The 26,810-nt window shown below is 42.4% G+C and overlaps 2 protein-coding genes across 3 annotated transcripts; one reads left to right on the top strand and one right to left on the bottom strand.

Moving 5' to 3' along the window:
• Positions 1-14,128: 14,128 nt before the first annotated feature.
• LOC113150735 (T-cell acute lymphocytic leukemia protein 1 homolog) lies at positions 14,129-15,888 on the top strand. The gene is made up of 3 exons (XM_026343400.1): positions 14,129-14,416; positions 14,558-14,622; positions 15,069-15,888. The coding sequence occupies exons 1-3, from the start codon at positions 14,295-14,297 to the stop codon at positions 15,434-15,436; spliced, it is 555 nt and encodes a 184-aa protein (XP_026199185.1). The 5' UTR covers positions 14,129-14,294; the 3' UTR covers positions 15,437-15,888.
• Positions 15,889-20,789: 4,901 nt separating this feature from the next.
• On the bottom strand, positions 20,790-24,934 carry LOC113152393 (protein FAM174C-like). 2 transcript variants are annotated; one of them, XM_026345619.1, is made up of 4 exons: positions 24,396-24,934; positions 23,880-23,895; positions 22,831-22,953; positions 20,790-22,020 (listed from the first exon to the last, which is right to left on the bottom strand). In XM_026345619.1, the coding sequence occupies exons 1-4, from the start codon at positions 24,917-24,919 to the stop codon at positions 21,952-21,954; spliced, it is 732 nt and encodes a 243-aa protein (XP_026201404.1). In that variant the 5' UTR covers positions 24,920-24,934; the 3' UTR covers positions 20,790-21,951. The 2 variants fall into 2 exon arrangements, with proteins under 2 accessions (XP_026201404.1, XP_026201405.1); XM_026345620.1 differs by lacking the exon at positions 23,880-23,895.
• Between the last annotated feature and the right edge of the window lie 1,876 nt (positions 24,935-26,810).

Here is a 26,810-nt window from a genome sequence, read left to right as displayed (position 1 = left end):
TGTAAAGTAAACTCAACTCAACTCAAGTAAACTAAACTAAACTAAACTAAAGTAAACTCAACTCAACTCAAACTCACTGAATAAAATCAACTAAAAAACTAAGTAACTAAACTAAACTAACGTGAACTAAAGTAACTAAACTAAAGAAGAACAGTAAAGTAAAGTAAAGTAAAGTAACTAAACTAAAGTGAACTAAACTAAGTGAAACTAAACTAAACTACACTACTCAGTAAACTAAACTAAAGTAAACTAAATACTAAAGTGAACTAAACTAAAGTGCACTAACTCAAAACTAAAATGAACTTCACTGATCACAACTGTTCCACAGCTTTTGACAAATAGGTGTGGATTAAAAAGGGCATGGATAGTTTTTAATGCAAATGTTTTGAATGTGTTATCATTTGTTGTTGTAGGCAGATGATTCCAATAAGCCCAAATAGCAAAGAGAAATAAAAAAAAAAGCATATCAAATTAGAGCTCAGGTCTTAAGAGGTTAAATCGTATTTTTGTAATCGTCATTTGTATTTATCTAAACTTTAAAATAATTTTTATTAACCACCCATTACTATTATTATGTTTATTTTTTTTTAATTGATTTTTGGTTTTGTTGGGACAGGCACACACACACACAGTGTACCTTTTAGGTCTACGTCGCTCAGTCGTCTTCCAGCTTTGGTCTGAATCAGTTCAGGTTTTGTTCTGATCCTGTCGTCGTTCACGTGTCACTGATCTGTGCTGTAAATCGTTTCCTCTGTTTCCTCTGCAGCATCTCCACATCCAAACCTGGCTGGGAAACCGTGTCTGAAACTCAAAGTCTACGTCAAACCCACCAGTGAGTCGCCTCTTCTTCTTCGTTCTTATTAGAAATTCACACGTTCAGTTAATAGAAAAAAAAAAGCAGTTTGTTCAGAATTAGAATTTTTTAGATTATTTGTTGGCACTAATTCGACAGCTTGGCCGCAGAGTCAGGAAACACGGAGACTGAGGGAGAGCTGGACTCGCTTCACTTGATTTAAAACACAGACGCTCAGTCCTCACAGTCTGTGGAGAAACAGAATCCTGAATTAAATTGTGTGTTTTAATCTGCGACTGTCTGAAGTGTGGAACAACTGACGGCGCGTTTTGTTTCCTGATGACGCTCCGACAGCTTTGGGACGTTCACCTTCAGCAGGTGAAACCGATGCTCGGAGCGAGTCAGGTCAGGTCAGGTCAGGTCAGGTCACAGAGAGTCTACACGCTAAGCACATGTTAACTGTATGTTCATGTCTCCTGAGAGCTGTGACCTCAGATATGATCCTACACAGTTTACAGAGAAAACACAGAAGCAGCTGAATCACAAGACTCCGGTTATTGAAGCTCTTAAAGATTCTGTAAAGAGAATTTAACTGTCGCTGCTGCTTTAATGTGAATAAAATCACCAGAGCTGAGCAGGAAGTGGAGGTGGACGGCGTGTGTCCAGGTGAATATTTTAATCAAATGATGAGTGCAAATGATTTTTCCTTCTGCAGGAGGAAACTGAAAAAACAGAGGGATGTTTCAGTCTGAGGAGGATTCTAATCACCATGCACTGTTAATAATCTCATAGATTAAATACTTCTCTTTATTAATCTGCGTGATAATTTGAATGGAATAAATAAGTTGTGATGCTAGCTGTCTGGAGAACTTTAGAAATCTGAACATTTATTTCGTTTCTTAATTAAGTTTGAAATTAATCTGCAAAGTTTAATAATCAACTTCTGAATTGAATCTATTTGCAGAATCACTTGTTTTCTGCTTAATAAATCGCAGCTTTTTAAATAATTTTGCATTTAACAAACCGCACAACTTCTGTACCACTGAATAATCTAGTTCATGAGGGTGAAATGTTTAAAAATCTGCTTCCTACACATTTGATAAATTCATCTACATTTGTTAATGTGTGACTACAAACGACCTTCTCAGTTATCGGATTTGCACAATTCTCATTAATTGTAACTTCATAACTAAGGCAAACTGAAGTTCTGTGCAGAGTGTAGCAGAGCAGGTAAAGGGAATAGAGTGAACTGATTTCAAGCACCATGCTGCATATTGTAGCTTTAATCAGATAACGAGGTTTGATCTGTTCACTAATCTGCCTGGAATCAAGTTGTGATGTTTTACAATCGTCCTGCATCACAACATGCAGAAAGCTGTGCTGTGGAACAAAGTTGGACCTCGTCCTGATCCCTCCTCTTTTTATTCTACTCATTGTTTCATGTTCGATTTAGTTTGAAGGTGAGAAACAAAAAAGAAATGCGCACACTGTACCAGAGGTGATGCAGAGCAAAGCTAACGTCTGTCCTCAGGTTTTTAAATGTTTAACCCAACAAAGCCCGATCACGTCCTTCCTCCAAAACAAATCTTTACCTGACGAACTGCAGCGTGCACTGAATGACGTGTCCTCTCTGTGTCTCAGATGACTCTGTGTACGAGTCTCCGGAGCCCTTCCTGACAGACGACACCACCGGCGGCTGCAGCCTCGCCGTGCCTCGCCTCTCCCTGCTGTCGGCCATGTTGCTCGCTGCCCTCCTCCTCCTCGCCTCCTCATAGCACCTCCTCCTCTGTCTCCTGTCGCCTGGAGGAGAAACCACCGAACTGAAGCTCCATCTTCCTGACCTCTGACCTTTACCTGAACACTGCTCAGCCAATCGGAGGAGGTCAGCGGTGGGAGGAGCCTGCAGCTGAGGTCACTGCTGGTTCCACCGGGAGTTTCTGGGATCATCTCTGCTCTGTGATGAAAGTTCTGTTGAAGTTAAAAGTCCGATTTGTTACAGATCCACTGACCCGTGTTAAATGTCATCAGCTGTCCGACCTCAGCCTCTGTCGGCCCACAGATTCGAGAGTTTTCATTTTGGTGCTAGTGCAAAAGCCAAAATTTCACTTTTCCAAGTACCATTTTCTACAAATCCGTTTTTTTATTTCACAAATTGAACCAAACCTAAAGCACATACAGTGTCTGTTCTAGCTGTTTCCTACAAACCTAAAGAGCCCACGTGCCAGAACAGGATTTTATTTTGTGAACACAACATCTAGCACATATATGCAGGATACTTAAGTTATTGTTTAAACACACTATGAAGATGCATTTGTAACGTAAAAGCCAGATTAGCTCAGTACACACACACACTTTCCTCTTGTATTTATTGGAAAATATTTGTTACTGCCTGACCCTACTGTGCAACAATAACGTCACACAGGATGATCGTCCATGATTCCAAATATCATTAAAACTTCTGCTGTGTTTTAGGGAAAATGTATTTTTTTCCAGATTTGAATTTTAATATCAAACCATCATGACTGATGATTTATAGACTTAATCACTCTGCACTGAAGATTCGTTATAATGCAATAACTGCTGCAGAGCTGATGCCTACTTTAAAGAATTAGCAGACAGAAGCAGCAGTTTATTTTTTAAATTGGGAAATAAGCAGCTAAAACATACAAATACGGTACAAATTTACAAAACACTGACTATTTCAACCAGGAAGTGAAAAAAACAATTCAGGGAGATGATCGGGTAAAAACCTGCGACAGTGATTGTAACATTTCAGCTGACAGATCGAAATCCAACATCCTGCATCTGCTGTGTGAAGTGAAACGTATTGTTGTGAGCACTCACCTGAGCAGAGTCGGTGGAGTCCAGCTTCAGAAACAAAGACTGAGTCATCTTCAGCGTTTCATCACAGATACAGACGTCGTCAGCATGAACACCAGCAGAAACGGACTCAATCAGTCAAACGTCCACCAAACTGAGCATCACGCTGAGAATCGCAGCTTCAGGCCGCTCCCTGATCTACGGGGATCTACTGATGATTACAGGGACAGAAACCGCCACAGCCGTTAAAATCGAATCAACCAGTCAATCACTCATCACTCCAACGGAAATCTAGCTGTCTTTTTAAATGACTCAGATGACTCTGTGTACGAGTCCTGGATGAAATAGTTCAACAAGAAAAGGAAACGGAATTTCAGATAACTCCTGCTTTAAGGAACATTTTAGCTGTTCTACGTAAAAATGATCAGAAAACATCTTTCTCCCGTTTGACACCATGACTGATGTACAGTTGTTAATACATCATAATACTACACATTGAAATACTGATAACACTGTGGCAGCTCAAGGTAACAGAGCTTTGCAGGTTACGAACAACCAAAGAGAGCAAACGTAGTTTCGCAGTCCAACTTAATGTAGCATCACAGGACAAGCTAGCGTAGCTTCTCAGTCTGTTGTTACTCCACATAATTATGTCGAACATTTCACTCTGATTGAAAGTTTCACTCTTAAAACCACAGTTTTGATATAAAGATTACTAATTTCTCAAGTCTTTCAGATGTTGTGGCTCATTTCTGTGACTGTAATCGTCGACCAGACTAAAATAGAAAAAGATTTCAGACCATGCTGTTCCGTCTTCGTCTCTCTCTCCTCCAGCCCTTCAGCAACAGACGGCCTTTCATTTCTGTAAATCTGCCAAAGACTCAAACTTTTCTATTGGAGGCCTCTTCAGGGGATGGGATGAAGGATCACTTAGACCCCGCCTACTTTAGGGCTTATCAGAAAGGGGGAGGAGTCACGTTTTTATTCTTTGCTAAATTGTGTCTTTTGGCCGTAACCGTACAAGCGAATGTTATGTCCAAAATAAAAAGGAACCAATCAGAAATGGCCTTTTTCCCCACTGGTGCTGAATTTTTAGTGACTGACCAACGTCATAGAGTCAATGTGAAAATATTCCCATGTTTTTTTATTTCTCCTTTCTCTCTTTCTACCATCCCTCCATCTTCAATGATGGGGGGGAGTGTGTCCTTGTGTGTGGACAAGCAGGGGCATGCTGGGAAATGCAGTATGTACAACGCACTGTGATGAGGACGGACAGATGGATGATGTAGCACTTGGACTCCTGCGGAGAACGATGGAAATATTTCTTCATTCGTATGACAAAAATGAAAATTTAAAAAACTTGAAATTTTATTTTTGTGCCATTGTTCTGTTACACGAGATATGAAGGAATCAGTCTGATGTTTGTTGTTGATGTTTTTCTCCTTTTAGTTTCTGCTCGAATCACGATGCATTCTGGTCCTTGTAGTCCTGCTTGTTCAGTTTCTGTTAATGAGTCATGGTTCTGGTGGGTAACAGTGGGTTTTCTGGTTCGTCGTCCTTTTGTCGTTTTTTGTGCGGCTGGAATCAGTTTAGTGTTGCTCAAGAAAAGTTAACAAAACTGAACGAAGGGCAAAGTACAGAAAAATGTTCTGATGGTGGTTTTGTGAGCAGGAGTGAGACCTCGCTGCTGTTTACAGCATCTCCGAGCTCCAAACATATTGAAAGAAAATGTTTTTCTACATTAAAAAAATCTGCATATTTTATTCTTTGAAAGACAAAATCAGTTTTTGTATATTTTCCTATTGGATGCTTATAAAGTCCTGTTGTAAAGAATGCAGTTATCTGATTGGCTGAAGAGCTAACGAGGGGTCAGAGGTTGTTTTTCCTGCACTGCATGGGCAGGAAAAATTAAAACCAATTAAAATACATTTACTGAATTTAGTTTGAAGCAGGTTTCAGAGGGAAACAGTTTGGAGTGTATGAATCTGTGTCTGATAATTCACCACCAATAAAGACAAAGTTCCACGAAACGCTGCTTCTCCACTTTGTCCAGTTTGTTTCAGTTCAGCCAGAATATTGTGGCTGTGCTGGTTTTGTTGGTGCAGCAGTGAAGTGATCGCAGCCACATTTGTAAAGTAACTAAAAGTCAGGTAAATGTAGCTGTAATGGAGCAGAAGTGTTATCTGACAGGAAACAGAAATACTTGTTTGGATGCATCACGCCCCCTGTCGGCCAATCAGAGAACAGCCAGACAGTAGTACACTGTTGAGGTACTATATATGAAACTTTGTACTTCTACTCCACTACTTTGATTTTATAGTTTTAATTGCTTTGCAGATTCAGACACTAAATATAATCATCTAATAAAAGTATTAATCAGCTCTTCACCAGCTGCAGCACATTTGTTCATCAGTAAATACTGCATAGATTGTATTCTGCATACTGTTACTTCTATTTTAATGCTAGTTATACTGAGGTGTTTGTACTTTTACTTCTGTTACTGTAGCTTACCTTTACTTGTTAGACTTGCTACTAATACTTCTGTTAACTAAAATTAGGTATGCACGACTTGTAATAGAGTACTTTTACACTGAAGTAGTATTACGTGCTTAAGTGGAAAATAAAAATTTAGGACTTCTTCCAGTGCTGCTTTGAATCAGATCCATGATAACGTGTCTTCACTGAGTGTTCACACATCTAAAGCCATTTTCACCACCATTTAATAACCCGGTTTTGACCCATTTTATTCCAGTTTGACCTCAGTCAGTGTTGACAGACAAACAGGACATCCCATCAGCCCCTGCTGCTCACCTGAAGACCTGACCCTAAACCTGGCCAGCTCTGAGAGGAATCAGATCCAGTGATTTGTGGTCGCTGCTGCGTCTCAGCTGCTCTGAAACCAGTTTTTCTGATGGGGTGACGTCATAAAGAGCTGCTGCTATTAACACAGTTTATTTCCTGCATCATTCGTATCTGATATTTTCCTGTAACGATGACACAGTGAGTGTTTTTTGCCTTTACAAATACAAAGCAGGTCTGTAGCCTGTTTATAGTCCGGTTCAACTCGAGGGAATTCCAGGCTTGATGTTTTACTGGTGGTTGAGTCAAACTCAAATGTAACGTGGGACCTGTGTCCCTCAGAAATCAGCTGTTAGCTTGACCTAATGTTAATGATCACTGAACAAAGTCCATCAGCCACCACCTGTCCTGCTGCTGTATCTGGAAGGTGGTTTTAAGTCATTAAAGGACCAGTTCCATCAGAATTAAAGTTGTGTTAATCAGGTTTTGGCCACTGGGGGGCAGAGCGGCTCTACAACAAATGTGGAAACTTCTTTTAGTTGGGCCTGATTTATTTTCTGCTCGTCCCACACGGTCTCTGCAGCTCCGACCTCTGACCTCCACAGTCTGGGTCTCAGGTGAAAAATAAATGTGAAATAACAGTGGAGTCATCGGGCAGCTGCTCGATGTGCTCTGACACGAGACAGAATCAGCCTGAGGGGTCGTTTACATCAGTTTTACATCAGTTTATATCAGTTTTACATGAAAAGTTGAGACGAGTCCACAGCTCATTTCCCCTTGAAGGAGGAACAGCTGATGGTGTAGCTGCAGACTGACTGAAAACAGCAGGTTAAGTTTAAAATAACAAATTCACTGGTCCAGTCCAGCCTGGTGTGGGCCAGTGGATTTGGTCCTGTTGTATTTCTACTGTAAGTGAACCCTTTGGAATCAGCTGGTTTTCTGTGGTAATTATGTAGAAAGCGTAAAGATATTCAACAGCATTAAAGTCACTAGTACAAACTATTAACTATTTACTGCTCAGAACAATTAAACTTTCAAAGAATGAAGAACCAAGTGCTTCGTTTTCCACAAGCGATGCTGTGAAACTACCAGCACAGGATCGATGGAAGCTAGCGACGAGATGCTGGTGTCGTTGGGTTTGGGGCGACTGGAGTAACTCCTTCCTCACCTGTTGGCATCAGCTCACCTCGACTGAGGTGATTCCAAACATTCACATGCTGTTGGTACCAACTTAGTTGTGTCTGGTAAATCCACCAGGTGGCGCTGTTGCTTTGTCGATTTTCTGTGTACTTGTCAGCTGTTTGAGAGGTTTCACTCCATACTCAATCTATAATGTTCTCATAAAGGGCACTGACAGTATCCCACAATGCATTGCTCCTCGTTTTAGAAATGAGACAGTTACCGTTGTGCGGCTCAGTTCTTGGTTATTAGTGACGTAAAAATCTTCATTTTCTGCTCACTATTGGATGAACTACTGAGTTTCCCTCACACAGTGATGTCAGAAACAGCCAACTTTAATTATTCTCTGTTGTTGGTGCAAATCTTTGTTGATCCTATATTTAGTCCTGGCTCCACAACAGCAACTGACGGGCTCAATAATCAGGCAGTGTCGCTGGGATCCAGTTCAGTCAGTGATCGAAAGTTTATATCAGTCAGATCATGTGTTTCAATAGAAACACACAGACACACACACCCCTCTTCACGTGTTCATCTGTCATCTTCATCACCTCCTCCACCTCTTGTCTCGTGTCCTGACCGACATTCAGACCAACAACCTTGGTCCAGCAGCTTACAACACAGTGAGTGGACGACTGTCACTCATCATATTTTAGTGTCTGTCCTTGACAGTAAACATGAAAATAACCTGAACGTCTGAGGAAAAGCTGTGATTGGTAGAAAACTGAGTTTCCCTGAGCAGATTTTTCAGTAAAACCTGACTTGTTGTCTCGTTGACTTGTTTTCACAGCACTCAGTCAAATCAGTTTCATTTCACTAGAAAATCAACCTGCAGGTGTCGAGTTCACAGCAGCAACAGAAACTGTTGAAACTCCACCCATCTGATAAAACCAGGCTCTGCCGTCAGAGCGGAGCAGACGCCGGCGGAACCGAACACTGGGAGGAAGCTGCTTTTTGGATCACGGGAACGGATTAAACCAAAGTCTGAGAAGACTTCAAGAAATTAACAGGGAGACGAAGCTGAACTGTGAAATGGCTCCAACACCGAGAGGTCGATGTGAGTACCCGTCAGCAAACATCAAGTTAGTTCCTCAACCCTGAAGCCGACTGATGTGTTTTATACGGCTCATGTTTCTCCTGAACAGTCGAACAGAGACCCAACGCACAGAGGAGAGGAGGCCGACGAAATAACCCCCGGCAGCCCCCGAGACGGGATCAAATCAGACAGAGAACAGGTAACAAAGACGTTTTCCCCTGTTCACTCTGAATTAACTGGTTCATGTATTCACAGGCTTTATCTGTACATATCATTATGTTACTAACATCCAGCCCCAAAACACGAACTCATCTCACCTCTCAGACGACAGCAGGATACTGGAACCTTTTACAGACTCAACAATGAATCCAAGAAACTGACCAATTATTACAAATGATAGATAAATGTTTTGGCCTGTAGAAACATTTCAAATGTCTGTTATCACTGCTGCAATGCCAGGCAGAGACGTGTGCACAGATACAGACGTGCTACTGCTCATACTGACATCACACAAAGACGGACGCGCGCCACATCCTTACTTTGTTAGTGCCGCCACTTCACAAGAACAATGTTAAAGACGTGAACAGAACAAAGGATCCAGTTTCCTTGTGTGGTGCACGTGCAATGAGGGTTTTTACCAACCAGTGCTCAAGTTCACATCTATTTAGGCTTCACGGTTGAAATGCTGTGAGCTACAATAACTGACGACGTCTCACAGAAACAAAGAGCAAAGCTTTCTGTGGACCAACACAGATAAAGGGGAGGCTACACACCCTGGACAGTGTCTTTGAACTGCTGCCATCAGGGAGAAGGTTCTGTCTTTTTTTTTTTTGTCTTTTTGGTTTTTTTTTGACTGTCTCTAATTATTTATTCTGTTCTTTATTCCATTTTTATTTTATATATGACACAGACTGGTTTGTTCCTTAATCTCGTTGTACGATGATGCAATAACTATAAAGTTTATCTTATCTTATCTTAAAGTGAGCTCACTTTGGACTCGTCAACACTGATGCAGCGTTTCAGAGACGACATGAGAAAAGCTTCATCTTCAAATGTCTCCCAACTAACTTCCAGCTGCACAGACATGTACGGTGTCTCAGGGAGAACTGGGTGACACCGTCTAGCTTTAATCCCACACTGACGTGTTTTCTCTCGGGGGCTCATTGAGGTTGGTTGTACTCTCGACTGAGGCCGTTCTGTTCCACTCACCTGTTCATACTTGACTCTGCTGAGGCTGGTACCAGTTCCCGTTCAAACTTGTTGCCCTCGTCACTCGTACGTCTCGAACCTGATCCGTTCATATAGAACAGCTGGACTCAGTTCACTTGATGAACTGATCATGTTTGTGATGCAACAGGTTCATAGTACAATGGACACACCCGAACATACTGGGGGGTGTGACAGTCGTTCCTGAACGTGATTTGCATTGGCTCAGATTCCCTCTGAACTTAATTCACTTGGTGTAAGAGAGGATGTGTACGTGTGTTACGCACTGAATGATGTCAAACTGTTAAAGTGCTTCTTCCTGTCATCCTGAGATTTTGTTGCTATAGTAAAGCGTTTATTCCATAAACAGCTTTACTACTACAGTTGATTCCTCTGGATCAACTGTCCTCTTTCATTTGCCAACACACTAAATCCTTATTCAAATATGGCCGCCTCCACCTTGTCTGCACCTGTTGTCATTCACGCAGTTTTTCAGATCATCCCCAAAACGTGAAAGTTTCGAGACTGTGCTTTTAGTACTTTGACTCAATCGGGGCCTTGAAGTAGTCAAATAATACTGAATCAGGAAAATTGTTCTGTCCGAAACATTTTTCCAGAGTTAGAGAAAAAAGCTGCTTCTTTTTTTTTGCGCCAGTCGATCTGTGTTGTACAATGTCATTTTATTTCTCACTATTTCTTTACCAGGCACCATGGTGGAGCTTCGGATTGAAGCTCAAGCTCAAGTCCCAGTATGTGAATGATGTTCTTATGGCTTCCACCACTAGTGATACCGATAAATCTTAAATACCAGAATATCTCCTGACCTTGAAATCTGCTTTCTTCCACAGCTGGAGGCCAGGAAATACTAACAAATAAGAGACAGCTGTTGAAGATGGTTGTATCGAATCTGCTGCCTCTGGAAATAACGCAGGATCCAAACTTTCTGGATTTTATCCACACACTCAAGCCCACTTTTCAAATTCCTGCCAACATGTGCACTCTGCTCAACGACGTTCACAAGAAACAAGAGGAAGAGCTGCGAAACATTTTGGCAGCTGCTGATGACATCGTGTTGACATGTGAGTTGTGGTCTTCAAGACCTGAAGACTTCTATCTAACAGTGAGTTGCCATTTTGTAGATGGCTACGGGAATCTCAAGTCGTACATGCTCAAAACTGCAAGCATGCTGGGAGACAACTCTGCTGCCAACATTCAGAATCAGCTCTCAGCTGTCATGGAGGCTTGGGGCATAAAGGAAAAGGTCCACAGTGTCGTTAAAGCAAAATGGTTGCACATGCCCTGTTTCGCTGATACCCTGAATGTGATATTTAAGAATCTGATGAGCAACAATGAGCTCTCAAAGGTCCTCAAGAAGTGCCATAACATTGTCAGGTTCTTCAAGTACAACTCTGAAGCTGAACAGAAGCTCAGAAATATTCAAAATCGGCTGGGTCTGGTCAAAGACAAGCTGATCCTGCACTCTGGGGACCAGTGGCTCGCCTGGCTGCACATGCTCAAGAGTCTGAATGGCCAGTACTCCGCCATGGTGATGGTGATCAACGAGAAAGGCAAGACAGATTTAATTCTAAACGAAAAGGATAAAGAGAAACTCAACAACGTCATATCTGCTCTGGAACATCTGAAGAAAGCCACGTCCATGATGAAAGGAAATGGATTCGAGACCATTGCAGTCATGTTGCCACTTTTGAAGACACTCATGGACTCACTTGAAAAAGAAAAGACAAACAACGATGTTGCTCAGATGTTACTGTCCCAGTGCAGAGAGGACTTTGGTGACATCAACAAAAACCGACTGGCTACCAACACGTTCCTCGACCCAAGATATAAAAACCAGCTGGGACAGCAGAGCAGAAAGCAGGCGATATACGAAATAACAAAAGAGCTCAACGCGGCTAAAGTCCTTTCTGCTGCCAAGGTCAAAGACCTCCTGGACAAATACATGGCCTATGAACGCAACGCAGAGGATTCAAACCCTTTGTCCTGGTGGAGGAACACAGGGAAGAAGAACTTTGGCGAATTAAGCAAGTTTGCTCTGAAGAAGCTCGGGGTCGTCTCCACTGCTGTGCCCTTAGAGAGAGCCTTTTCCAGTGCAGGTGATCGGTTCTCCAACCTGAGGAACTCCATCGAGCCAGAAAACCTCAACGTGATCCTGTTTCTCCACAGCAACTGGTAAACCAACAACTAGCTTTCTAATAGGAGCCATCAGTAAAAAGGCTTTTCCACAGCATCGGATAGCAACAGCAGACTAAATCTCACCAGGGCCTTTAGTGTGATGACAGAACTGACAGACACACGTTGGACTGTGGAAATCAACCTCCAGACACCGTCATCACTGCCATGTAAACAAAAACCAATCAGCATCAGGCTCAGATCCAATGTGCTTTATTTACAGTCCAACTTAACCAGCACCCATCCGGAAAAAGACCTGAAGGTCTGGTCCTGTTTCTTTTCAGTCCTGATCCCAGAGTTTTCTAACAGTTGGTGTTCACCTCAATGTTGACTGACACCTCCAGCTGCTACACCCGATTTCTGAGCTTCTTCCACAATAGATACACCCGGTTCTGTCTCATTATTCGAGGTCACTGTCCAAAGCTTAAGCTGCTTGTAGATCTTAGCTGGGAGATTATCTTTTAAAATAAAGAATATAGAAATTAAGCTGTATTTATTTATTCGAACCTGAGCAGTGGTGTCTTTAATCCGGATCCAGGTCTGGAACCGCTGGCCGTACTTTTTAAAACTTCATCTTTACAGCGAGTTCAAATCCTCACAACAGCTGGAACCTGAACTATTGCGGGCGCAGCAACAGAGGACAGTCAAATAAGGTCTAGGAATAATAATACCAGCTCTCATTGACAGGGAGTGGCAGCTGTCGTTGGCCCAGGCCTTTGAATTTTACCAACCCTCCACTTTTCACTGTCTTAGCCCGATTTCCTCACACGGTAAATATCCTCCCATCTAATGACACCGTTTCACTGTCTTCTTCTTCTACATGCACTAATTTTGTTGTGTTGTCTTTAAATCATCCCAGAAAACTTTGAATAGATTTCTATATTTGAATTTATATGACTTCTTGTTTAGTTTCTGTACCTTCGGAACTGAATAGGAAATCATTTCTTTTAGTAACTGTGAAAACTTTAAGTTACAGACAGTACGAATATGAATTTGAGTTTGAATTAAAGTTGTCGATACATCGACTCCTCTGTGTTTTTATTATCATCATTTCAATCATAAGAAATAAAACATCAGAATTAACGACAACAAAACTTCAGTTCATGCTGGAACTAATAGAGGTTGTGTAGACTCGACCCAGAAGCACAATTCAAGCTTAATGCTCACCTGTGTGACGCCATCTGTGTGGGCGTGGTCAGCAGGTAGTCGTGGAGTGAACCGATAATTCAGCTGCACCCTGAAAACAGAAGAATGACAGAGGAAAAGGTTCCCGAGGGATCACGGACAGTATTTGATCCAGTGTCTCTGGTGTTTCTAGTAAAGTGGGAAACTTCTGTTCATCCACCCAGAACCGAACAGACCCAGAACCAGACCTGTGGATTTGAACCCAGAGCCAAACACCACACCACAAACCTCCAATAAAAATGTTTTCTGCTGTCACATTCACTTATTTTACTAAAGGTTCCGTTTGTGTCAAACTGTTCTGAAATCAGGTTGTCGGATTCTGCAGAACCTGGATTTATGAGACACAAACGATCAGCAGAACCAGGTTCCACACTGCAGAACATTTCAGAGCATGGACTTGGTCTTTTAATGTTCTTGAACTGTTACTAGAGGTCGTGTACTTCTACCACCACCGAGTATTTTGAGGAGAATTGGAACTATGATCAAATCTACATCAGTCACCTGCACCAGGTGAGCTGATGCAGCCGCAGCTCGAACTGAGAAGATGAGACACGAGCAGGACTCAGAACTCACCGGGACCAAAGTTCTGAGCTTTTCAACTCGTGAAACACTCGAAGAGGAACAAACAGCGCCTCACCTGAGACCTGAGACCAAACATGTGGTCGTGAGGCACACGAGAACAGAGCAATAGAAACATTTCAAAATAAAAGCACAGCAGGATGTGATGAGGGGTGAGACCTGTCGGTTCTGTCGAACCGCAGAGGTTCGATTCATGCTTCAGGTACAGGGGGTCTGACTCCTACCAGCAGCAGCTTGATCACGCTCCGGGACTCAGATCCGGGATCCAGGTCGTGACGGAGCAGGAGGCGACGCCGGAAAACACGACTCCTGCAGCGGGGGGAGGGGCGGGGCGGGGCGGCTCCTGGCTCCTGCAGGTCCCTGGGGTGCTGCTTCCTGGGACCCGGTCTGTCCGAGGTTAATGGGGCTGTCATTACTGACTGTCTCCATGGAAACGACGCGTCACGACACACAGACGGGGACGCAGGTCGGTATAAAAGAGGCGGCGGGACGCGGAGGAGACGGACAGTGATGCTCCGGAGACCCGAGCTGAACCTACCGGACCCCGTGAGTGCTGCCCCGGAACCGCTCAGTCCAACCCGGAGTCCTCCTCCAGCCTACTGCCTGAGAGACATGCTGGACACGTTGAACAGGTGAGAGACCCGCTCTCCGCTGCTCAGGTTCCGCGTTTGTTAGAACCAGGGTGAAACCTTCCAGCCCACAGAAACAGAACCGAGCCGTTAGAAACAGGTTCCAATGTTCACTGGTGTGATTCTGGTTCTGTCTGTCTGCAGAGGTCCGGATCGAGGCACCAGGACCAAACACAGAACGTCTCCACATGGGATCAACGTCAACAACGGTACGAGTTCCCATTTTTACAACCGGACCGAATCCGAACAGTCAGACTATGGAGTTGGTATAGAAGTGTTCAAGTCCATCTACTGATGTCCAGCTGTAGAGCATAAACATGTAATGAAATGAAATGAATGAAATAAAATTAAATTAAAAAAATTAATTAAACTAAATGAAATGAAATGAAATTAAATTAAAAAAATTAATTAAACTAAATGAAATGAAATGAAATTAAATTAAAAAAATTAATTAAACTAAATGAAATGAAATTAAAAAAATTAATTAAACTAAATGAAATGAAATGAAATGAAATTAAATTAAAGTAAATGTTTCCCACCGCCCTTCATGGCGTCACCTCAGATACTCCGTTTGACGTCACGGACTAGAACCTGATTCATTAGGCCTCTGATCCGGTTTCTGCCTTGACTGACCCCCTCTCCTCTCCCCCCTCAGGTTCTCAGGTCCGTCGGGTCTTCACCAACAGTCGGGAGCGCTGGCGGCAGCAGACCGTTAACGGAGCCTTCTCCGAGCTGCGGCGGCTCATCCCCACGCACCCCCCCGACCGGAAGCTCAGCAAGAATGAGATCCTGCGCCTCGCGCTCAGGTACATCAACTTCCTGGACCAGCTACTAACACACCAGGACCTCAAGGGGGCCCCCCGGGGCCGAGCCGGGAGCCTGGAGCAGGAGGACGGGCCGCAGGGGGAGCTGTCCCCGAACTCCAGCTGTGAAGGTTCCGTGGACGGAGACTCGGACGGTCTGATGGAGGAGCGGGCCTGTGGCGGTCCTCGGTTCCTCCAACTGGCAACCAGCTACAGCTGATCAGGTCCAGCAGAGACCAGGAGGCGAGATCAGACTGATCCGCAATGTTGGCTCTAAGAGAGTCGAGTGAGACCGAAGCTGCAGGCAGCAGAACCGGATCTAAATCCAGGTGATTTCCATTTAGTAGTTTTCCCTGTTCCCCAGACCGGCATCCAGATTCTGGATCATGCTCGAAGTGAGTCCAGCACTCCTCTAACTAACCAGTTACCTCTGTCTACTCCTGAACCCCCGATGTTAGTCTCAGGGGAACCAGGAACCAGTAAATGTTCTGTCACAGTTCCTCCTTCGTGCAGACCGGACCAGGACACGTGGAGTCCAGGTCCAAAACCAGGATGTTGAATTAGTCAAAGTAAAAGTTCAGATGATGTTGTGGTTGTTGTTGAGATCATGATCAAACTGATGTGATGTTCACATCAGACTCTAGTGTGAAGTTCTGCTGTCGGAGCAGGATAACCCGGAACCGAACTTAGTTTCTTTAATGTTAAAGGAACGTTGGTGTAAAATGGAATCTGTCAAAATAAAAGAGATTCTGCTCTAAACTGCTGCTTCATTCCCTGATTTTATCATAAGATCCAATCCACGGGTCAGTGTTTGTTAGAACCAGGAGAGAATCACCTTCAGGGTTCACTGAAACAGAACCAAGCCCGGTTAGAAACAGGTCCACTGTTCACTGAGGGGCGTGTTTGTTCTTAGGTAGCTGAAGAACCCGGTGGTCGGACTTTTATTGTGAAGGGATTATAATAATAATAGTGATACTACTACTACTACTATTAATAATAATAGTGATACTACTACTACTACTGCTACTATTAATAATAATAGTGATACTACTACAACAACTACTACTATTAATAATAATAGTGATACTACTACAACAACTACTATTAATAATAATAGTGATACTACTACTGCTACTATTAATAATAATAGTGATACTACTACAACAACTACTACTATTAATAATAATAGTGATACTACTACAACAACTACTATTAATAATAATAGTGATACTACTACTACTATTAATAATAATAGTGATACTACTACAACAACTACTACTATTAATAATAATAGTGATACTACTACAACAACTACTACTATTAATAATAATAGTGATACTACTACTACTATTAATAATAATAGTGATACTACTACAACAACTACTACTATTAATAATAATAGTGATACTACTACTACTATTAATAATAATAGTGATACTACTACAACAACTACTATTAATAATAATTGTGATACTACTACTATTAATAATAATAGTGATACTACTACTACTATTAATAATAATAGTGATACTACTACAACAACTACTATTAATAATAATAGTGATACTACTACTGCTACTATTATAATAATAATAATAGTGATACTACTACTACTACTATTCTACTATTAATGATAATAGTGATACTACTACTACTACTATTAATAATAATAGTGATACTACTACTACTACTATACTACTATTAATGATAATAGTGATACTACTACTACTACTATTAATAATAATAGTGATACTACTACTACTACTACTACTACTATTAATAATAATAGTGATACTACTACTACTACTACTACTATTAATAATAATAATAGTGATACTACTACTACTACTACTACTACTATTATTAATAATAATAATAATAATAGTAGTGATACTACTACTACTAATAATAATAGTGATACTACTACTACTACTACTACTATTAATAATAATAATAATAGTAGTGATACTACTACTACTAATAATAATAGAGATACTACTACTACTACTACTAATTCTAATCATACTGACACACTTGGTACCGACCCATCAGTAAAGGAACAGATGATTCATGGTGAACACAGGACGCAGACGTGGCTGAACTGAAAGGATTGTTTCAGTTGTTTCAGTGTCATCATCTCTCAGCTTTAGGAAACTTTACTGACTGAAATGAACTAAGACAATAAAATTATCAATTTAAAGTCAATAAAATCTTCAATTTAAAGTCAATAAAATCTTCAATTTAAAGTCAATAAAATTATCAATTTAAAGTCAATAAAATTATCAATTTAAAGTCAATAAAATCTTCAATTTAAAGTCAATAAAATTATCAATTTAAAGTCAATAAAATCTTCAATTTAAAGTCAATAAAATCTTCAATTTAAAGTCAATAAAATTATCAATTTAAAGTCAATAAAATTATCAATTTAAAGTCAATAAAATCTTCAATTTAAAGTCAATAAAATTATCAATTTAAAGTCAATAAAATCTTCAATTTAAAGTCAATAAAATCGAACTAAAAGCTCCAAACTGAATCTCTCTGCTGGGATTCACTCATTTCTCTCTCTCTTTTCTATTAAATGTGTTTGGCTGCAGGATTTATTAACCTTTTATGTACTGATGCGTTTGCACAGATTCTTTCCACCATTTGACTCTCCGGGGAGGGGGGTGGGGGGCGGTGGGCACACTAATTAACGACTCTCATTAGGTTCAGTGATAATAAACTGTTTCCCACAGTTCGCTTTGTCAGGAGGAGCAGGGACGGTGGGCGTGGAGCTGATGGCTGATAAACCCCTCGGCCAATCAGACGCCTCCCCCGAGAGACGACAACAACAGCAACAGGTCCCATAGGAGGTGGGGGGGTCAGAGGGGGAGTGATTCAATTAGAGCTGAGGGTGAGATGCTGCCTCACGGTCAGTTCCCACCTCTGTTCACGTCATTATTCCTTTACAATACTAACACTGATACTAATACTGTAATACTTCAAATACAAATACTGTTCAGGGGGTCTCTCTCCTGTTCAGGACTCCTGTCCACACAAAGGTTCGTCACTGTATGAGCATCCAGCCAGCATTTATATGGGACTGAAGTACAGAGCCGAGCCTGATGAACACGGGTCACACTCAGTAAACACTGTGGAACTTTGTGTGGTACCAGGAGGAACTGGGAGTCGAACCTCCGGTGCCACAGCTCGTGGACAGCTGCCCTACCAACTGAGCTCCAGCTGACACCCATTACATTTACATTTAGTCATTTATCCAAAGCGACTTACAAGCAGGGTACAAGTGTAGGCAGTGCAGCGTGAGGAGGTCTTGCCTAGGGACCCCTACTGGGGTTGGCCACAGCTGGGATTTGAACCCCATCAGATGGGAGGCAGTGATGTTACCACTATACTAACCGCCCACATACGGCATACGGCCCACTTCACACCCCAGAGCAAGGTGGGTTTACAGCAGAATGCGTTCGAGGACCTTGGATCAGTGTGGAAAAGCGAGCGTTAAATCATTTGGTTAAAACTAATTAAGAGACCGAGGTGGGAACTGAGCATGAAGCAGCATCTCACTGCTCCTCTGACCCCCCCACCTCCTCTGGGACCTGTTGCTGTTGTTGTCGTCTCTCGAGGGGGCCGTCTGAGGGGTTTATCAGCCATCAGCCCCCCCAACCTTCACTGATGATTTATTTATCTGATGTTTTCATCTTCACTATCTTCATGGTATTGTTATTAGTAGTACTCATAGTAGTAGTGGTAGTAGGAGTAGTGGTAGTGGTAGTGGTAGTAGTGGTAGTAGTGGTAGTAGCGGTAATAGTAGTAGTAGTTGTAGTTGTAGTAGCAGTAGTAGTATTAGTAGCAGTAGCAGTAGCAGTTGTAGTAGTAGTAGTGGTAGTGGTAGTAGTAGTGGTAGTGGTAGTAGTCGTAGTAGCGTAAATGTAGTAGTAGTTGTAGTTGTAGTAGCAGTAGTAGTAGTAGTAGTAGTAGTAGTTGTAGTAGCAGTAGTAGTCGTAGTCATAGTAGTGGTAGTAGTGGTAGTAGCAGTAGTGGTAGTAGTAGCAGTAGTAGTTGTAGTCATAGTAGTGGTAGTAGCAGTAGTGGTAGTACTTGTAGTAGCAGTAGTAGTAGTAGTAGTAGCAGCAGCAGCAGTAGTAGTAGTCATAGTAGTGGTAGTAGCAGTAGTAGTAGTGGTAGTGGTAGTAGTAGTAGTAGTGGTAGGAGTAGTGGTAGTGGTAGTAGTAGCAGTAGTAGTTGTAGTCATAGTAGTGGTAGTAGCAGTAGTGGTAGTACTTGTAGTAGCAGTAGTAGTAGTAGTAGTAGCAGCAGCAGCAGTAGTAGTAGTCATAGTAGTGGTAGTAGCAGTAGTAGTAGTGGTAGTGGTAGTAGTAGTAGTAGTGGTAGGAGTAGTGGTAGTGGTAGTAGTAGCAGTAGTAGTTGTAGTCATAGTAGTGGTAGTAGCAGTAGTGGTAGTACTTGTAGTAGCAGTAGTAGTAGTAGTAGTAGCAGCAGCAGCAGTAGTAGTAGTCATAGTAGTGGTAGTAGCAGTAGTAGTAGTGGTAGTGGTAGTAGTCGTAGTAGCGGTAATAGCAGTAGTAGTAGTACTTGTAGTAGCAGTAGCAGTAGCAGCAGTCGTCCTGTCAGCGTTGGTCAGTACACTCATTCGGTTCAGTTTCTCTTTAGTCTGTTGATAAATGGGATTCTATTATTTCACGTAGGTTAATTTACATCTTTTTTCCTTGTGTCTCATTAATCATGTTGATTTAATTTAAGAGTTTTATAATAAAAACTTTTGCTGCCTTGTGTGATTCAACTGTTTCTGTATAATAATTATTAGTTTTCAGTTCACAGGTTAACACTGATCCAGGTCTTTGTTAATCTTGTAAAACGGAGACATCTGCTGGTCGACTGCTGCAACACCGACACTAAAACTGGTCCAACGGCTGTTGTAGTCTCAATTGTTTATTTTCCATGAAGTCTTTTGGTACGATCACTTTCAGTTTATCTGAAGCCTTCGTTCCTTCACAGACGCAGGTTGTTATAATCCTATACTGTTTGTCACGTTACAGGATCAGTACTTTCTCCTTTGATAAACTTTTACTTTGAAATAGTAAAAATATCATTTTGCCCTCGATCTACAAACAGTAACCTATAAATATTAATTAATATTAACAATCATCTGTCCTTTACAAAAGAATCGGGGTCTTTGCTGCGACCTGGTTCATCCCGTTTCCTTCCTGAACACTGAAGCGACATAATGAACAAACCACAAGTCCAGTTTTTATTCTGTGTGGACGGTTTTGTGAAAAGCTCAGAGTGAAGAGACTGAAACGTGCTGCAGGTTTCACGCAGCGTCATTAACCCGTGTTCACCAGCTGATTGAGGCGTCAGGTCCATTAAAAATGTATTTTAATTATAATATAATTGGAAGAGGAACCCGGGACAGAACCACTGACCCTGTGCTTCGTGGACAGCAACATGTCAAGAATACCGTCCAGTTGGACTGATCAGAACATGAGTCTGGAACGACACACAGGTCAACGACAGCTTCCAGGGATTCTGGTTCTAAATAACCTTTGAGTCGTGTCTGAAGTTTCCATCAGTATGTTTTTTATTGTAGGAAGAAAATAAAACAGAGACTTTATGAAGTGCAAAGAAAATGTAAATATAATACAGTTTAACAATGATTCAACTTCACGCCCATTGGATCAGAGAGTCCTGTCACTGGATGGGTTTCATCATCAGCTACTGTGTTTGAAACATGTTCAAGGAGAATCACCCGCCACATGTTAAACTATGTGTGGGTATAAAGGAACATCAACAGAAAGTTGTCTACAGGTGAGAACACACCTGGATTCATAATTTCTTATCCGACTATTCCCAAATGAAAAAAAAAAACACCTTTAAAAACAGAGCAAACGCTGGAGTCATACAATTAAAGTCAACAGAAAACAACATGAAAGGAACCCAGGAACCATCTCTGGGGACTGCCCGGGTCCTCAGCTGAGTCCAAATCAAAGAACCAACCTGACAGATTTCTCATTAGCGTGGCTGCTGTGATTTGTGTTTCGACCGCTCAGACAAGAACATGAGCTGTTTCAGTTTTAGCAGGACCTGTTTGTCTGGGTTCACTCAGTCATGCGATGCGGGGCAGAAAAAAGTTTGACTGACAGCTGCTTCACTCAGTTGTAACTTTATTAGGAACAGTCTAGTCCTGCAACACAGAGAGGCGTACTGCAGTACCCAGAGAGGCGTACTGCAGTACCCAGAGAGGCGTACTGCAGTACCCATTTAAGCAGTATTTAATCTCACGGAGCTCGATTGTTGAGCTCAGTGAGCTCGATCAACTCAGCGAAGTTAACACAAAAAAATCACACGGGACACGGTAATGAGAAAAAAACCAGGTTGAAATGAAGCGGAATGATCCTTTAAAACCTCGTTTCAGACTGAAAACTGCAGAGCAGAAACCGACAACATGTCAAAGTGTCCAGAGCTGCCTGTCAGGCGGATCTCTGTGTGCAGCTTCTTTTGCTGCTCTGGAGTCAGTTCACAGTAGTTTCAGCACAAACAGTCAAAGCAGAAAAGCATAAACAGAAGAACCCGATTCTCCATCAACAACGACACCACGTTCTAAAAATATTCTTTGTACTGCTCACAGTCCAGAGCAGCTTGGAGCTTTGGCAACAAATGTTTGGTCCATTTTTAGATCCACCAGCAGATGCTGGTCAGTCCTCTCTCTCCGATCCATAATCAATAATACCTGATAGGTCTCCGGCCGTCCGATCCATAATGAGATAAGGAAGCTCCAACAGGACTCATCTGAACAGAGACACAGATAAACAGTGATCAGATCAATAGTTTGATCAGTAACAACACGTCACCACAGGTCAGCAGGTCAGTTAAAGAACCAGTGATGACATCACATTTCAGTCCTGCAGGCAGCAGATTTTAGTAATGAGGACAAAAATGGTGGAAAGGCCCAAAAATGACCCACGCAGCTGTTTTATGTCTGTTTGTGGTGATTTTAAATCTCTGTCTCGGATCGTTTATTTTATTCAAACAAGAAACGAGACCCCGGTTCAGCAAATGTGAACGTGACTGCGGTTCAACGTCTGAGTTTACTAAGGAGTTTTAGGAATATCAGAGGATGATGACTGAGAGCGACCGATGTGACAGACCAGCAGTGATTCACCTGGAGTCACGCTCTTTAAAATGTTTAGCGTGTTACTGACAGTCACACGTAGCTGAAACCAAGTCAGTGTTGATTTCTGAAACAGTAAAGTCCTTTTTTTATTCTGGGCTCTACTGAAATACTTCACATTTCCAAAAATCTACAGTGCTTCTAAAAATATGACCCCTTTAAATATTTGTACTCTACTATACCTGTTTGTATAATACTTGTACTTGCAGTATGTATCACCATCTGTAGAAAAGAATGTGTCATAACGGCCTGAATAATTTCAGAAACAGACTGAATTCAGTTCAGATCTGTTGTCTCAGATTTACTGCATTTACTTCCATGTGGCGGTTCCTGATTCAGACTGAGTCCCATCTGTCCCTGTTACTGGAAACTGTTTTCATTCCTTCTGGACACATAGTTGATGGTGTTGTTGTGTGTTGACCTCTGACCTGCGCAGGCTGCGAGCTTCGTACAGCGTGTCGTCCTCGTCGCTCTCCACCGCCTCCATCTCCACAGAGTCGTCGTAGTTCGACAGCAGACCGTACTTCTTCCTCTGGATGGGCTTCTTCAGCCTGACAACATTATCAATAAAACTGTTGCTTAAAACCACCGAACTCTTTCCAAGATCTGAGGAAAAAAATACACCTGATCTCATTCTGTTCCAGCTAGTTAGTGGCAGGATCCAGCCCTAAACTTTGAAGAAATTAACACTTTTGGTGTTAATTTCCACAACTGTGGTCCACAGTTTGGTGGATCTGATTCTAAAGTAGCTTAAGAAACTCACGTCAATACATAGAGCTACTTATAAGAGACTGGAATTTGGTGTGGAGTTGATCCACAGTGATAGTACACGTGTTATGATGGTAGAGTTTTACCATCATAACCAGTTTACAAAGTAATGTACCTTTGCAAACAGGAAAAGAAGCCTAAAATTGGCAGATTTGAAATAGCAGCTGGCTCAACGTCTACCCAGACGTAGGAGAAAAGAAGGTGGCGAGGCTGCTCACATTTAAACAATAATCAATGCACTTTCAAAGACATCTGGCTGATTATAATCATGCAGAAGTATCTATTCAAACTTTACGAAGAGACTAAGTCCACATTTTACAGCACACAGACCTCTGCTGAAAGAAAGCAATCCAAATCATTGGATTTATGTATGAAGTTTGGCCTGATGTCAATGACTGCCAAACTATGACAAAAACAAACATCAGATCCTATAAGTCATCAGAAGTCACACCAAACTGCACTAATAAATCTAGTTATTTAATGGGTTCTTGTTTCACTAGATGTACCTAATCTTTTTTTGTGAGTTTGGCATCTAGGAGGCAGCGATACGGATTTTAAAGTATCAATTTAAATACCTACATTTTAAAATTGAGTTTGGTGTCATGTCTACTAACATACAATTATGACTGGTGGAATAAATGACCAGTTATACTACACTGACACACGTCTGTATTTTGTACTGCCTTAGTACAAAGTGTACTGTACTCACTTGTGTGTGTGTGGAGCTGGAGAAGGTCAGGTTGTGAATATTAGTGATAATCTTCACGTCATTTCCATGAGAATAAAACAGGAGCAGAGGGTTAAAGTGAGGAGCAGCTGATGGGAGTTAGGCATGACGTCATATAGCATTACTTCATCATAATTAACAGAATTTACCAGCTACACTAATATAATCCTGTAGTTCTCGTCTTCTTCATCCACGCTGTGATAAATAGGGAACATTACGTTTATATCTGCGTACATTATGTAAGGCCCTGTAAGTTGGACAAGATCTTAAACCAAACCCCATTCAAAAATGTAGTGTTTAACGCTTCGCCTCCTTCCAGCACTATTACATACTTAATTACAAGTTTTCCGCGTCTCTGTGTAAATCTGCAGGAGCCGCTCCTCGGTTCGGTGCCTGTTTAATCTCAAAAAATGAGGAAAATGAGAAACGATTCTTCTTTTTTTGAGAAAAACTGAGTGCGCAGCAGCGTGTTGTCAGTGGAATAATGAAGGTTCTCACCGCACGGCTCGGATGAGGAAGTACAGGACTCCGATCGTGGTGATGCCGATGAGGACGTACAGGGCCCTCTGGATCATCGAGCTGTCCACGGGATCCGGGCCTCCGGAGCTCTTAGCGTCGCCCTGTGTGGAGTTCAGCCCGTGAGTGGAGTTCGTCGCGGCGGGTCTGGGCGCCGCGGTGCTCCCGGGGGCGGGTTTGGTTCCATCTTCTGCCGCGGCCACGAACAACCACAGGGTCGGCACGAGAACCGCGGACAGGAGCCGGTAGAAAGTCATTTTAGTCCCAGAAACACGCAAAGAAACCTGAGCCGGTACCGGAGCGGGGACCCGCTGTTCCACACACGTCTCGGTGCCGGACTGCGAGTCCGGTTCTGTTGACACCAAGAAAAACCAACGAGGAAGTTCACGTCCGCATACTGATGACGTCATATGGAGCTGCGTTTGTCGCACCCTGCGTTTGACCTGCAGGTCCGCAGGAAGTGCCTGGCAGCCAATCAGAGCGACCGCGGACACCTGGAAGTTCATACGCAGGGTTTAAAGTCACAGGCTGAAACAAGTGTATGTGACGTATGTGGTAAAAGTCGAAAAGTAAACTGAGACACTTGGTTAATTATTTATTAATTGAATTATTATTTTATTTATTTAAACATATTTAGACACAATTTGACAATAAACATTTCATTCAGTTTGTCCCACTTTATCAAAGAGACACCGTGGTGGCTTCATGTGTCCCTGCAGCAGTTCATCAGCCTCTGTTCACTGTTTTATCTCAATTCTTGTGCAGACACAACACTCACACGTAGACTGCACCAGATTTAGGTAACAGCCACCAACGATGCTCTGAACATCAGACTGTGGATAAGTTAGTGAAGTGTCCACAAACTGCAGTCAGTAGTTTGAGTCCCAGCTCCCTCAGGCCAGCAGCTGTCTACAACAACTAAAATGAGACTTTTCCTAAAAGGTAACATGACAACACCAAACTCAGCAACCAGAACCCCAGGACTGGTTAGGCTACTGGTCTCGGAGCTGCAGCGAGGTCACTGTGAACAATCGGCTGCTGTGGAGAAGTAAACGAGTGGCTCTGTTTTCTCCCCCTGATGATTGAACTGCCAGCTTTAATCCGTGCTCTGCTCAGCAGCTGTTTACCTGTCGGCAGCCTGCAGCTTTTTAACTGATGGAAAGACTCACATCTGGGCAGCTGTGGACATCTGACCCCACTCACTGATAATAAATCCATCTCCATTGTCCTGATGACAAGCGGGCAGATACAGAAGAAAATAAAATACTGTACTTCACAAAACTGTGTTGATATTATTTGTACAGATATGTCTCAGATATGTTATCTGATCAGTGTTTTATTGTAAAATTTAGAAGAATTTACTGGTATTTTTTTAGAAATGTCAACAGTGAAAAATATTACATTATCACGGACATAATAACTACTACTACTACTAATAATAACTAATATTTGTAGTATCATTTTCTGGTTTACCAATATTTGCTGACAGTTTACTAAAACTACTTTTTAATATGTTTACCTGACATTAATAAAACAGAAATCATAGTATGTACAACATATAAAAATGAAATCTAAAACTCTGGTTGCTACGGAATAGATAGAAGCTGTGGGGTTGCTAGGGTGGTTGTTATGGTGATTGGGAGGGTTGCTAGGGGATTACTAGGCTGTCACTTGGTGTAGAACTAGTTGGGGTATTGAAGGTGGTGTTAGTTGATTATTTCCACCGTGTCGCTGGTTTGTACAGGTTTTTCAGACTTCACGCTCCTTCATCACATTAAAACCAATTTAGAACTTTTTATTTCTGAGTGAGAGAAAAGCTTCGTCGATCATCAGGAACCAGAGACACTAAGACTCTTTGTGGCCCCACAGCCGGGCCCGTGTGTCGGTGTCGGGTTGCGGGTTTGATTCCCGCAGGATCAAAGCCCGCACATGTCACGCTAATGTACATTTATGTATTTAGGTTATTTCTGTATTTAGGTTGCTGACAGAAGCTTCGGTGACTGACAGGCCGCCCGTCCACTGGCAGCGCGGCTCGTCTCCCCGCAGCGCCGTGATTGGCCTGTTCGGAGGCAGAGGGGCGGGGCACTGAGATTACAGCAGCAGGTCTGTCTCCGCAGATCCAGCGGACATCTGGATCTGGAGCAGCCCTGCCCGGGAGTCCGACCTCCGAGCATCGAGCACCGAGCACCGACGTCCCGCACCGAGCCTGCCCGCTTTTCTCTCTCGGTTTTCCGGAGAAAACCCAGCCGGGCTGCGGTGCTGTTGTCGCGGTTCTCGGGCTGCAGCTCCACCGGGAAGCTGCTGCTGCTCCGGAGGGAGACACGGATCATTCCTGCCGGTAAAAACACGGAAATACGACTAAAACCCGGGAGGAGGGCGATGGACTGAACTGCTCCG

This window comes from Anabas testudineus, chromosome 4, assembly GCF_900324465.2.
Source record: "Anabas testudineus chromosome 4, fAnaTes1.2, whole genome shotgun sequence".
Lineage (NCBI taxonomy): Eukaryota > Metazoa > Chordata > Actinopteri > Anabantiformes > Anabantidae > Anabas > Anabas testudineus.
The sequence above is the reverse complement of the archived record's forward strand: the minus strand, read 5'-3'. Positions and strand labels throughout refer to the sequence as shown.

Coding starts and splice junctions, on each gene's coding strand:
- LOC113150735 (XM_026343400.1), top strand. CDS start 14,295: ATGCTCCGGAGACCCGAGCTGAACCTACCGGACCCCGTGAGTGCTGCC. Junction 14,417..14,557: donor ATGCTGGACACGTTGAACAG/GTGAGAGACCCG, acceptor GTCTGTCTGCAG/AGGTCCGGATCGAGGCACCA. Junction 14,623..15,068: donor TGGGATCAACGTCAACAACG/GTACGAGTTCCC, acceptor CTCCCCCCTCAG/GTTCTCAGGTCCGTCGGGTC.
- LOC113152393 (XM_026345619.1), bottom strand. CDS start 24,919: ATGAACTTCCAGGTGTCCGCGGTCGCTCTGATTGGCTGCCAGGCACTT. Junction 22,021..22,830: donor GAAGCTCGCAGCCTGCGCAG/GTCAGAGGTCAA, acceptor GTCTCTGTTCAG/ATGAGTCCTGTTGGAGCTTC.